Source organism: Cygnus atratus, chromosome 5, assembly GCF_013377495.2.
Source record: "Cygnus atratus isolate AKBS03 ecotype Queensland, Australia chromosome 5, CAtr_DNAZoo_HiC_assembly, whole genome shotgun sequence".
NCBI lineage: Eukaryota > Metazoa > Chordata > Aves > Anseriformes > Anatidae > Cygnus > Cygnus atratus.
This window is the reverse complement of record NC_066366.1, coordinates 34,084,435-34,095,836: the sequence shown is the minus strand read 5'-3', so window position 1 is coordinate 34,095,836 and position 11,402 is coordinate 34,084,435. Positions and strand designations below refer to the sequence as shown.

General features: G+C 59.8%; 3 protein-coding genes across 4 annotated transcripts; all 3 read left to right on the top strand.

Moving 5' to 3' along the window:
• Window positions 1-2,048: 2,048 nt before the first annotated feature.
• On the top strand, window positions 2,049-3,347 carry LOC118244490 (dispanin subfamily A member 2b-like). The gene is made up of 2 exons (XM_035539521.2): window positions 2,049-2,322; window positions 2,813-3,347. Exons 1-2 carry the CDS (start codon window positions 2,107-2,109, stop codon window positions 3,020-3,022), a joined length of 426 nt encoding a protein of 141 aa, XP_035395414.1. The 5' UTR covers window positions 2,049-2,106; the 3' UTR covers window positions 3,023-3,347.
• A 3,743-nt stretch (window positions 3,348-7,090) lies between these two features.
• LOC118244491 (dispanin subfamily A member 2b-like) lies at window positions 7,091-8,341 on the top strand. 2 transcript variants are annotated; one of them, XM_035539523.1, is made up of 3 exons: window positions 7,091-7,159; window positions 7,214-7,327; window positions 8,189-8,341. In XM_035539523.1, the coding sequence occupies exons 1-3, from the start codon at window positions 7,091-7,093 to the stop codon at window positions 8,339-8,341; spliced, it is 336 nt and encodes a 111-aa protein (XP_035395416.1). The 2 variants fall into 2 exon arrangements, with proteins under 2 accessions (XP_035395416.1, XP_035395415.1); XM_035539522.1 differs by having other exon boundaries at window positions 7,091-7,327.
• Window positions 8,342-9,256: 915 nt separating this feature from the next.
• On the top strand, window positions 9,257-10,292 carry LOC118244492 (dispanin subfamily A member 2b-like). The gene is made up of 2 exons (XM_035539524.1): window positions 9,257-9,442; window positions 10,149-10,292. The coding sequence occupies exons 1-2, from the start codon at window positions 9,257-9,259 to the stop codon at window positions 10,290-10,292; spliced, it is 330 nt and encodes a 109-aa protein (XP_035395417.1).
• The last annotated feature ends 1,110 nt before the right edge of the window (window positions 10,293-11,402 follow it).

Genomic DNA, 11,402 nt, shown 5'->3' with positions numbered 1-11,402 from the left:
CCGGGGGTGGGGGAAGGAATAGTGGGGGAGGACGGGACATGGGCACCAGCCCCAGCCCGTCCCCATCCCATTCCACCTCTGTCCCCATCCCCATCCCCGTCCCCGTCCCCGTCCCATTCCATCTCTGTCCCCGTCCCTATCCCGTCCCCATCCCATCCCATCCCATCCCATCTCGTCCCCATCTCATCCCATCCCCATCCCATCCCACCCCATCCCATCCCATCTCCATCCCGTCCCCATCCCCATCCCATCCTCATTCCATCCCCATCTCCGTCCCCGTCCCCATCCCATTCCAACCCTGACCCCATCCCATCCCCATCTCCATCCCCATCCCGTCCCCATCTCATCCCATCCCATCCCCATCCCTATCCCCATCCCCATCCCTATCCTTGTCCCAGTCCCAGCCCCGCGCGGTCCCACTGCCGCCTACCGGCAGCTCCTGCAGGCTCGGGCCCCCCGTGTCACCAAAACCTCTCCCACCGTAGTTCCCCCAGTCCAAACTCTGCCAATAATTAGCGATGGAGCTAATAATGCCCGTGGTGATGACGGCCATCACATTTGGCACCGGAGGAGCCGGCCCCAACTCACTTCACCTCTGCAGAGGCAGCATTTGGGGGGCAGGATGGTTTTGTTTTTTTTTTTCTTCCTTTCTGCTCCGCAGCTTGGAGCAGCAGCTCCCCCTCCATGTAGCGTGGGGCTGGGAATGAAATCGGGGGAGAAAGCACGGTGATAAAAAAAAATCACAGCAGCCGCAGCTGGGGAAACTAGAGGGCACCCGCACTCCAGGCTGCGCTTTCCCGCTCAGCTGGCGAGCAGATGTGGAAGGTTAATTGGCTCATAATTAAACCTTTTAGGCAACCATGCAATATGTGACATGGGGAGCTCGGCTCGCCTGACTGTCCCAAATGGCCACAGCAGACGTGTGTCCCTCCAGACAGTAAGGAAATTCAGGGTTTTGTCCCCTACGAGTGGCACCCTCCGGCCTCCCCCATTTCCCCACGGGCCAGAGCGGGGCCTGGGTCCCCGGCCGAGAGCTCTGTCCTGGCCCTCCGAAGGGCTGCATGGCACAAGGTGATGGCAGGGACAGGTTTGGGGGATCAAAAACCAGTGCCTGCTTTCTGAAACACCCGCTGAGGGTGGGGAGAGACGGGGGTCCCAGCGCCACACAGTGAGGACACGGTTTGGGATTTCTCCCTCAAGCATCCAGGCTCAATACCAGGGACAAATCTTACAGTGCCACACGGTGGGGCCATTATTTTGGGGTTTCATCAGCGGGGTCGCACGGTGGGAACATTATTTGGGGTTTCTTCCCCAAGCAGCCAGACTCCACACCGGGGTGAAGGCTTCCAGCGCCACATGGAGGGGACATGATTTAGGGTTTTGTCATCAGGTGCCCGGGTTCAACCCCAGGGACAGGGGTCGCAGCACCACATGGTGGGAATGTTATTTAGGGTTTCTGCATAGAATCGTACAATCGTTCAGGCTGGAAAAGACCTCCTAAATCACCTGGTCCGACCCAGAACCTCGCACTGAAGTCCGCCACCAAGCCTCGCTACGGGGTGCTGCATCTCCACGTTTCTTGGAGCCCTCCAGGGATGGTGACACCACCACGTCCCCGTTCCAATGCCTCACACCCCTTTCCGTAACGAAATTTCTCCTAATATCTAGCCTAAACTTCCTCTGGCGCAACTTGAGGCCGTTTCCCTTCATTTGGTGGACGGGAAAAGAGCCCTCCCCCCCCCGCCACGACTCCCTTTAAGCTAATTTTTTTTAGCGCAATGAAGCCTCCCTGAGCCTTCTCCCAGCCCAACAACCCCCCCCCCAGCCCATCCAGCAGCCGGCACCACCCTCATCTTCTCCCCTTTCCCCCCTCCACCCCCCCAAAAAAAAAAAAAAAAATCACTTTAACGACCCCAAATCCTGACGCTTGGGGACGATGCAGGGCCCAGCTCCGGGGCCAGGACATAGGAAGAGGGCGGGCAGGGCTTTTTCCCCTCCCCAGCCCCAGAGGCTGGGAAACGAAACCTCGAAACCTGCGGTTGCTGAGCGCCCCCTCGCCGGCAGCACCGCCCCCGCCGCCCGCCCCCGAACCCCGAGCAAGCGGGGATGGAGAGAACCCGAGCCCCGGGAGTTTCGCTGCCGCCCTACGAGCCTCTGGTGGAGGGCTTGGACATGGAGAGCATGTCCCGAAGCGTCGTGGTGCCCGTGGAGGCCCCCCCGGTGCAGCCCCCCCCCCGCGACCACCTGGCTTGGTCGCTGTGCTCCACGCTGTACGCCAACGTCTGCTGCCTCGGCTTCCTGGCGCTCGTCTTCTCCGTCAAGGTTTGGGGAAAGGGGGAAAGGGGGAACGGGGACGGGGATGGGGTGAGGGGGGCGGTCGGGGTCAGTGTCGCCACCCGGGGGGTGGTGGGGTAGCGGCCGCGCAAGGTGGGGGGGATGGAGCCGGGGAGCCCCAAAAGCCCAGCTCTGGGATGCGCCGTGGACCCCACAGAGTCCCTTGGAGCCCCCCAAAATTGCCAAGCCTGGGGTTGCCCCATGGACACACAGAGCACCAAAAGCCCCGGCCGTGGGTTAATGGGTGGACCCCGCAGAGCCCCTGACCCTGGGGTGACCCGCGGACCTCCCCAAATCCACCATCCTGGAAGTGACCCCGCACCTCAGGGAGCTCTGCAGACCCTCCGCAGACCTCCAAGCCCAGGATGCTCCACAGGTTGCCCAGAGCCCCCACGCCGGGGGGCGAGGTTCCTCTCCCCCATCCGCACCCCCCTCTCGCCAGCCCTGACCCCACTGACTCCGGCTTTGGTCTCCCCAGTCCAGGGATCGCAAAGTCCTCGGCGACTACAGCGGGGCGCTCAGCTACGGCTCCACCGCCAAGTACCTGAACATCACGGCCCTGCTGCTCAACATCTTCCTCATCATCCTCATCATCGCCCTGATCGCGAGCGGCACCATCACCATAGTCAACGCGCTCAACCACCAGCAGCAGCAGCAGGGCAACCACCCCTTCCTCGGCCCCACTTAGCCTCTTCCCCGGCACCGGGGGCAGAACTCGGCCCGCTGCAGCCCCCGCCGCCCCTCAGAGCAGGGCTGGGATCCCCGCGCAGCCCCTCCGGTGCCTGCTGGGGTCTTGCCCTGCTTTCCTTGCTGCTCCAAGTCCCTCTGACCACCGCTCAAAGTGCCTCGTGACACCTCTCCTCCGGTGGGAGCCGAGCCCCCAGAAGCTGGCTTTGGGAAGGGGACGCGCACGCTTTGCCACTTGCTTTGCTCTGGCTTTTTTTTTTTATATAGCCCCAAGTACCTTCTTGTCAGGAGAAAATGTGGTTTTAATAAAAGTTTCTTTCACTTTTGCCCATGGCTCATCCTTTTTTTTTTTTTTTTTTTGGGGGGGGTGGGGGGGGAGTCCCCAAGCCCAGCTTTTTGGGATGGGAAATGGTGGCTGTCCTGGTGAAGCACTGCCATGGGACAACTGTCCCCTCTGTCACCCTCGGTGCACGCGGCATTGCAGGGACGATCCGAAATACACAGATTGGCGAACCCAGCTCAGTGCATTGGGATACGATGGACCATGGCAAGGATGAGGGCAGGAGGGAAGAGTGTCCCCTTCCCTGGGGTGCCACCACCATCACCCCTACCCCTAGAGATGCAGGCAGGCTTCATCTGGGGACAGGGATGTGCAAAAAGGGGTTTGGCCCAGCTCGGGGCAGTGGGGGACAGGAGAGGCTTCCAGGAGGAAGGGGAAGCCATGGGTGGGATGGCCCCATCCCAAATCACTGCGCTGGGGAAGCAGCACCGGGTGACAGTGGCGTGGGATGCTTTGGAGGACAAGTGAGATGGCAACACCTCTCCCCTCCTCTCCAAAACCTCTCATCGTCGCCCCATCCCGCCAGCCACACTCCCTCAGCCCAGCCGAAGGTCGATGTAAAAAAAAATCACGTCCGTGGCTTTCGTGGCTTCAGCCATGTCCAAATTGACCCAGGCAAGGCCCCGACCACCCGGACAAAAGTCCCGGACAAAGCTGATCTGGCAGAGGTTCAGGTATGTGCTTGGCCTGCCTTTCCTGCTCCTCAGCTCGCTGGAAGCCTTCGCTCTGCTCCCCAGGGTTGGGGCCCCGCCAGGCTGAGAGAAAGCCTTTGCTTTTTTTTTTTCCCTGAGAACAACTCCTGCCAAGAGGCTCTGCTCATGAGCGAGCCATCCGAAATCCTTCCCGCAATAAACAACAGTTATTTGTTGCAGGATCCCTGGCAGCATCGGCCGGGTGAATCATTTATTCCTCCTCTCCTTCCCGTAAAAGCAAACAGACACGTGCCTCCGGCTGGGAGCAGTGCTCTCGGCCACCTTCCTGAGCAGCCAGCAGGCAATGCATGTCCACGAGCAAGATTTGGGACTCCGTGTTCCCGTCCAGCTGGTGGGGTCAAGGAGCCTTTGCAAAGGGCATGAAATCCCTGCTCGAAAACGTTGTCCTGATCTCTCAAGGTCTCAACATCGCTGCCTCCTTCTAGTGTTGTCAGCAGCCTGGTCCCGTTATACAAGGTCTTGGCAGGGTGCAGGTGGGCTGGGCCGAGTCCCACTCTCTGCTGCGTGTTCCTCCTCCTCCTCAGAAGCGGGACCCAGCTGAAATCCCCCCCAAAAATCAGGTTTTTTTTTTACGCATGCCACCTCTCCATCTGACAGTCTTCCCAAGCAGCTGACACATGCGAAAACCTGGGGACAATTCCTAAGGATGTCCTGCAGCCAAAAGTGGACTTCAATTCTCCGGTCTGACATCCCCATGGGGAGCGGGACAGACTCAGCGAGCGCATCCCCAGCCCCAAAACCTCTTCCCTAAGCGTGACCGTGCTTTTCCGTGCGTGGCACGGCTCTGGGAGGCACAGCTCCTTGGGGCCAGATCCCTGCAGGCAATGGGAGGGGTGGTCTTTGGAAGCAAAGCCCTTATTCTTGGGGTGCACAGGGGCGGGTCAGGGGTTTTCCCGGGACATGAACAGCCCGTTTGTGCTCTTGCGGCAATCGCTGCGGGCTGTTGGCAGGCAGCCACCGGGCCACTGAACTCCCTGCCCTGCTCCCAGCAGCGAGCCCAGAGCGAGCAGCGGGCTCGGTGAAACCCAGCACCCTGGCTGAGAAACTCTCCGACAGACCTAAAAAAACTAAAAATCCCATTCTTGCTTTGCAGAGACTTTCCCTCCTTGCATGGAAAAAGCCAACCCTGGCATTTCGCTTTCTTGTCCCGTCCCTGTGGTGCGTGGTGCCCGGTAGCATCCCCCTAACCCTGCGCAGCCCCCTTCTCACGCCAGCATCCTCCAGGCTAGCGGGGACTGCGGCCCCCACCCAGCAGCAGCAGGGGCCGGACTTTGTATCTTCCTTGTGCCTTCTTGTCCCTGTCATTTGCTCAGGTGCAAAAGCAAACTGAGGGCAATGCAGGCGACTGCGGGCAGGTGGCAATTTCAGGATGTTCGCGCTGAGCTCATTTAGATAAGACCACAGTCGTAAAGCCACTCTCAGGGAGGATTTTTAGAAACCTCGGCGGAGATGTGGGGTCTTTTGGGATGAGCCAGATGCTCACAACCCTCACAGCTGCCAGTGCTGTCTGATTCTGCCACCAGCACCATGGATACACACCTTCGCTCTTGGCTTGGGTGAGGCAGAGCAGTGCATTGTGCCCCGTGGAATGACACCTGCAGCTTTTTTGGCAGACCTGCAGGTCAGGTATTTGTCTTCAGTGCAAACCCAGCCCCAAATCCCCACCGAGCCCTCTCCCTCCTCCAGCCAGAACATTTCCCCTCCCCGCCAGCCTCTCCACTTAATTGCCACTACACCCAACTGAACCTCGTTACCTTCAAAGAGTGGCGCCCTGACAATGGGTAAATAGCTTTAGGAACAGGGAAAAAATACATTAAAAAAATTCTTTCTGTTCCTAAGGTTTTGAGATAAGCAATGTTGGGGGCCAGGGCTTGGATCTGCATCCAAAGCATTCAGGTGGCCTCAAAAGCCATGCAACAGCAAGCACAGGTGGCTGATGCCCTTGATGTGCCCCAAACATGAAACCTCCCAATCTTCACTTTTTTCTGAGTAGGAAAACCCCATTTCTCACAAAAAAAAACAATTGTTTCAGTTTCATTTTCTCTGCCTCTACCTCACTTACCCAGGAAACGTGAGTTGAATGTACAGGCTGTTGATGTTTCTGAAACACACACAATGTGTTTGCTCTGTGCATCGGAATTTTTTTAATTCAGGTCATTTTTAAATCCTTGCTGCTTTTCTGAACCTTTTTTTTTTTTTTTCTTTTTTTTAATTACCCTAATCATTTCAGCAGCTGCAAGACACTACAAAGGAAGGAAAGAAATTAAAAAAAAAAAAGAGCCAACAACAAGAAAACCCTTCAAACCCAAAGTGCAAACCCAGTAGCTTTATTCCTCACAGATGGGGATTGAGTCCCCAAATCCTCCTGGGGACAAGCACACCCTATGCCCCCTTCCAGCCACCTTGCCCTGTGCCATCAAAAAGCTACCCTTTGCACTCCAGCCTCACCAAATCACTGTGCCCTTGCTGACGCTGTGCAAACGCCTCAGCACGAGACAGCTCCCAAATGCTGGCACTGCTGGGGATGAGATACAAAAGCTGAAGCAGCTCCGGAGTGGTGTTTTGCAGCCTGTCCCCCCCCCCCCAGCTTCACGATAGGGGCTGTCTGGGGGGCTTGTGGTGGCCCCCGCCTGCCCCTGCTGCCCTCCGTGTCTGTGCTGGGACAGAACAGCACCTGGCACAGCTCTGCCCTGCCCTCCCCAGGGTGCGTATAAAGAAGCATAAAGCAAAGAGGACAAGGAGGTGCAGCTTCCCTGCCACATCACCCAGCCCGTGGCCGTCCCCTTTGGCCCAGCTCCCTGTCCTCCCCCCAGACCGTTTCCGGCTCCTTGTTGCTCCCCTGTCCCGATCCCAGTGAACCCAAGCCAGCCAGCTAACGTCCGGCTGGGACACGGGGCCGGTTGCCCCCACCCTGGTGTGGGGCGGGGTGACCCCACCCTAGCAAACGTTTCCACTCGCCCATAACTGGGTGAGCCCAAGCACCGGTGCTCCAACTCCCCGCTGCTGCCAGGCTGCCATGGAGAACTACCCGCAGTCCTTCAGCATCAACATGCAGCCCTACGGCAGGAATGGGGGGGCCACCACCGCCAACCCCATGGCCACCTCTTTCGGCCAGGCCACCTCTTTCGGCCAGATGGAGCCCACACCTGTTTCTACCCCGCCACCCAAGGACTTTGTGCTCTGGTCTTTCTTCAACGCCATATACTGCAACCCGTTCTGCCTGGGCTTCCTCGCTCTTGTCTTCTCCATCAAGGTGAGGGAAAAGTCAGCCTAGTCCCTGCAACCCCCCGCCCAGCCTGGGAGCCCTGGATGCCACCTGCCCCCATGCTGGGGCTCCCTAATCCCATCCCACCCTACCTTCTCCCATCCCATCTTGTCCCATCCCACCCCAGCTTGCCACAAACCTCATTGTCACCACTCTCCCTTTCCTGCCTGTCTGATGTCTCCCCCCCCCATCCTGGCACATCCAGCCCTGCCCCACATCCAACCTCCCCTGGAAAGCCACCGTTGGAGGGCCACCTGTCACCCTTCAGCGCTTCACCGTCCCCAAGGGCCACAGGGAGAGGGGGACCCAGCAGCCACGTTGCTCTCGGCTCTTCTCCCATGCCCCCGAGCGCCCCAAATCAGCCGATAGCAGCACGAAGCCAGGGAGCTGGCTCCCTGCTCCCCCCCCAAGAGCCTCGCGCAACTCTTTTACCCTACCTGCGATAAGAAGCAGCTGCTCCCCGAGCACCTTCCCTTTATTGCCTTTAACGCTAATCGTTCGTAATGAGCACCCAGGGAGGGGAGGGCGGCATTCACCGGCGCCCCGGGAAGCACACCAGGGACCCCGCTCCTTCTTCCCATCTCTCCTCCACCGCCAATGCCGCCACCTCACCGGGCTCCGCAGGACTGGGCAGCACGTGGCCAACTGTAATGGCTTTTAGTAAGCCATTAAGAAATTGCTTTTAGGCTGCCGGGAGCTCCGTTTCCAATCTGGGGGGAGGGGGCTTCCTGAGGGTCTGATGTCCCGTGGATGCTGGTGCCAGGTTTTGGCAAGAGTGCTGTGGTGGTGGAGATGGCCGGGTATCTGCGGCCTGCAGGGTTTTGCTCCCTCGCTCCTCTCCCTCTGCAGGCCCGAGATAGGACAGTGGCAAAGGACCCCATGGCCGCCAGCAGCTACGGGAGGACAGCCAGGAGCCTCAACATCGCGGCATGCTGCCTGGGTATCGTGGGCACCATCATCCTTCTGGTCCTGGTGATACTCTACAGACCAGTACGCCCCTGACCTGCCCCACCGAGGAGAGGCAGCACCACGGCTTTGCTCTTCCTTAACGCCCCCTGCCCCAAACCCCATCACCCTTCCGACCCCCTCCCTCCAGCTGAGGGGGTGCACCCGCCGAGGTGACCCCATTGGGAGTGAGCCTCTGGGGTGAGCTCAAGACAAATAAAGCATTCCTCACTCCCTTTCACCTTGGAAATGTTGTAGTTTTGGGTTTCGGGAGGCATTATCCGCCCTAAGCATCCCCACCTCAGGGGGCTGTGGCTACCCTATAACTCGGACGAGAAGGGAACAGGGCCAAGCAGCAGAAGAAGGTCTCTGAGAGCACATTGGTGCTGTTAAATATTTCCCCCTTCCTGGGTTTATGGGGGTGTTTAGAGCCCCCAGAGCCCCCTCCCAGACCAATAAACCATCCCAGGTGGAGAAGGCCACGGTGGGGAGGGGGACCACCAAGCTTTACAGCCATGCTGCTGAACCCAGGGGGAGCTGGGGGGGGGCTCCCACTTGTCCTCCCTCCCCCCCCCAGTCAGTCCCTCGGCAACTTTTAATCCCCCTCAACCCCCCCGAGCAGTAGCTTTGCCTTTTTCTCCCCTTGTAGCCCCCTCCCCCCCCCCCCCCCCAAAGCCTCCCCACACACTCCGAGCCCCGCCGGCTGCCAGCTATGTCCACGGCTGCCAGTCCCTGAGAGGGGTCAGTGTCCCCGCACCCGGGGGTGGGGGGGGGTGAAAAAGCGGGGGAAGGACGGACACCAACCGGGCTGAGCCTGGAGGCAGGGAGGGGGGCTCAGCTGCTCCGCCTGTGCTCTGGGGCCTCGGGGCCGGATTTAGGGGCGGTGTGGGGCCGCTGCGGGGTTGGGTTCCGTTTCAGTTCCCCTACACGCTTCCCAGCCCTCCCGTCCTCACTCGGTGCCCCAGCCCCGTCATGAAGCCCCAGCGGGCGGAGGTGAGCATCCCGCTGTACCCCCCCAGCCGGGGGCAGCCCCCCACCACCGACCCCGACGAGCAGCCCCGAGACTTCTTTCTCTGGTCCCTCTTCAATGTCATGATGGGTTACGGGCTCGCCTACCTCGGCTGCCTCTGCTTCCCTGCGCTCATCTTCTCCATCAAGGTGAGACCCCCAAATCCCCCCCACCCCCCCGACCCCGTGTCACTTTGCCCACCCAACCCAGGACCCCTGCCCACCCCGTGTCCCATCGTGTTGTCATCATGCCCCCCTCCTTCCAAGGCACCTCCTCCCGGTGTCTCCAGAGCCAATCTGTCCGGACCCTCCCCCGCAACCCAGGACCCCCGATCCGCCCCCTTTGACCTGCCCTGGGACCCCGCACCTTGACCTCCTCCAACCCGACCCCTGACTGAGGACACCCCCCCCCCCGCCCCGACCTCCTCCAATCTGGTCTCCGCCTGACCCAGCCTGACAAAATATATCCCCCCCCCCAGCCCCAACCACCCAATCAAGTGCCCCCCAAATTTGTTGCTGCCCAATCTGACCCCCCCCCAACCCAGGACCTCCCCTCCACGACCTGACCACCCCCCAGCACAGAACCCTCTGATCCAGTGCCCCCCAACCCAGCCCGATTTTTCCCTGACACCCCCTCAGTTTGTCCCCCCCAAGCCTTCCCACCTTGCTGCCCATACCCCAAAATCCAGGACTGTGGGGGGGTACATGGGCAACTTCACACCCTGCCCCCCTGAGGGAAGGCACCCATGAGGTCCCAGCTCCCTGTGGCAGTTTCCCCAAGTGTGGAGGGGTCCCCAGCTTTTCCTGACCCCCCCCCTTTCTCCCCCCCCCCCCCAACCTCCACTTGTTCGCACAGGCCCGCGACTGCAAGATGCTGGGGGACGTGGAGGGTGCCCGGCGGCACAGCACCCGGGCCAAGGTGTTGAACATCATCTGCTCCCTGCTGATGGTCGTCACTGTGGTCGTTGTCATCGTTGCCTTCGTGGCCATCATTACCTGACCACTGCTGGCCACAGCCCCTCGGCCAATGGACCTACCTACCACCCTCCCACTGCCCCCCCCCAAAAAAAAAAAAACACGTGTACCCTCTGTCTCTGCTTTGGGTGGAGGGGGAAGGGGCGGCCAGGAAGGCAGAGCCCTGTCCTCTTGCTGTCCACGGCTTGGCCAGCACCGCCGGTGGTTGGAAGGGGATGGGTGGGCGGCCAGGGTGGGATGGGTAGGGGGCAGCCCCCTTCCTCCTCCTACACTTGTGCTCCTCAGCAGGGAGCTGCTGGGCTCCCTGGGCCGCTCTGGTGTTTGTCCAAGCTGCAATGCTCATGTAGATTGCTGCTGCCACAAATAAAGCTCCTGCTTGTCAAGCCCCTCGCCTGTTGCCTTATTCACAGCAGGGAAGGAGAAGAGAGGGTCCTTCAGCATCTTGGTGGCGGCCTCCTCCTCCTCCTCCTCCGCCTCCTCCATCCCCACCGCCTTGCAGGGCACTGCCAGCCCCTGCCTCTTCCCCTAGCTGAGGACATGAGTTTCTTCCTAAAGATTTAGGCACAGCAGAAGAAGGAAACAGGAAAAAAAAGAAGTGTTTTCTGGCTGTAAACACACATCCTGCTGCAAAGCCCCATCTCCTCCTACTTTCAGGGAACCCTAGAGGGCTTTGCTAGAAGCAGCCCTTCCACATTTTAGCATTAAATGCCCACGTAATGCATTCCTGGGGGAGGGAGGGTGAGGACGGGATGCCTAAGTGTGGAGCTTTTAGCAGTACGTAGTCCCACACGCTGCTAGCCCATTACCCTGGGCGCTGTAGTGACAGAGATCAAGACGATTACTTATTGCAAGTGCAATTATTGAAACAATTGACATGAAAGGCGCGTTGCAAGGCAAACACACACACCCAATGACAGCAGCTTTGGCTGGCGCACAGGAAACTCCAGCCTCCGAGAGCAACCAGGCCTTGCTGGTGTTTGAGGGGTTTTCCTGACCACCACCTCCCACAGGGCTTGGCTAGAGGCACCAGTGTGAGGAGAGGTCTCCTGGCACTCTGCGTCGTGTCCGGGGGGTGGTGGCCGCTTGGTTTCCAACCTGTCCCATGGCTCTGTCCCCTTGGTCCTGCCCCAGCATG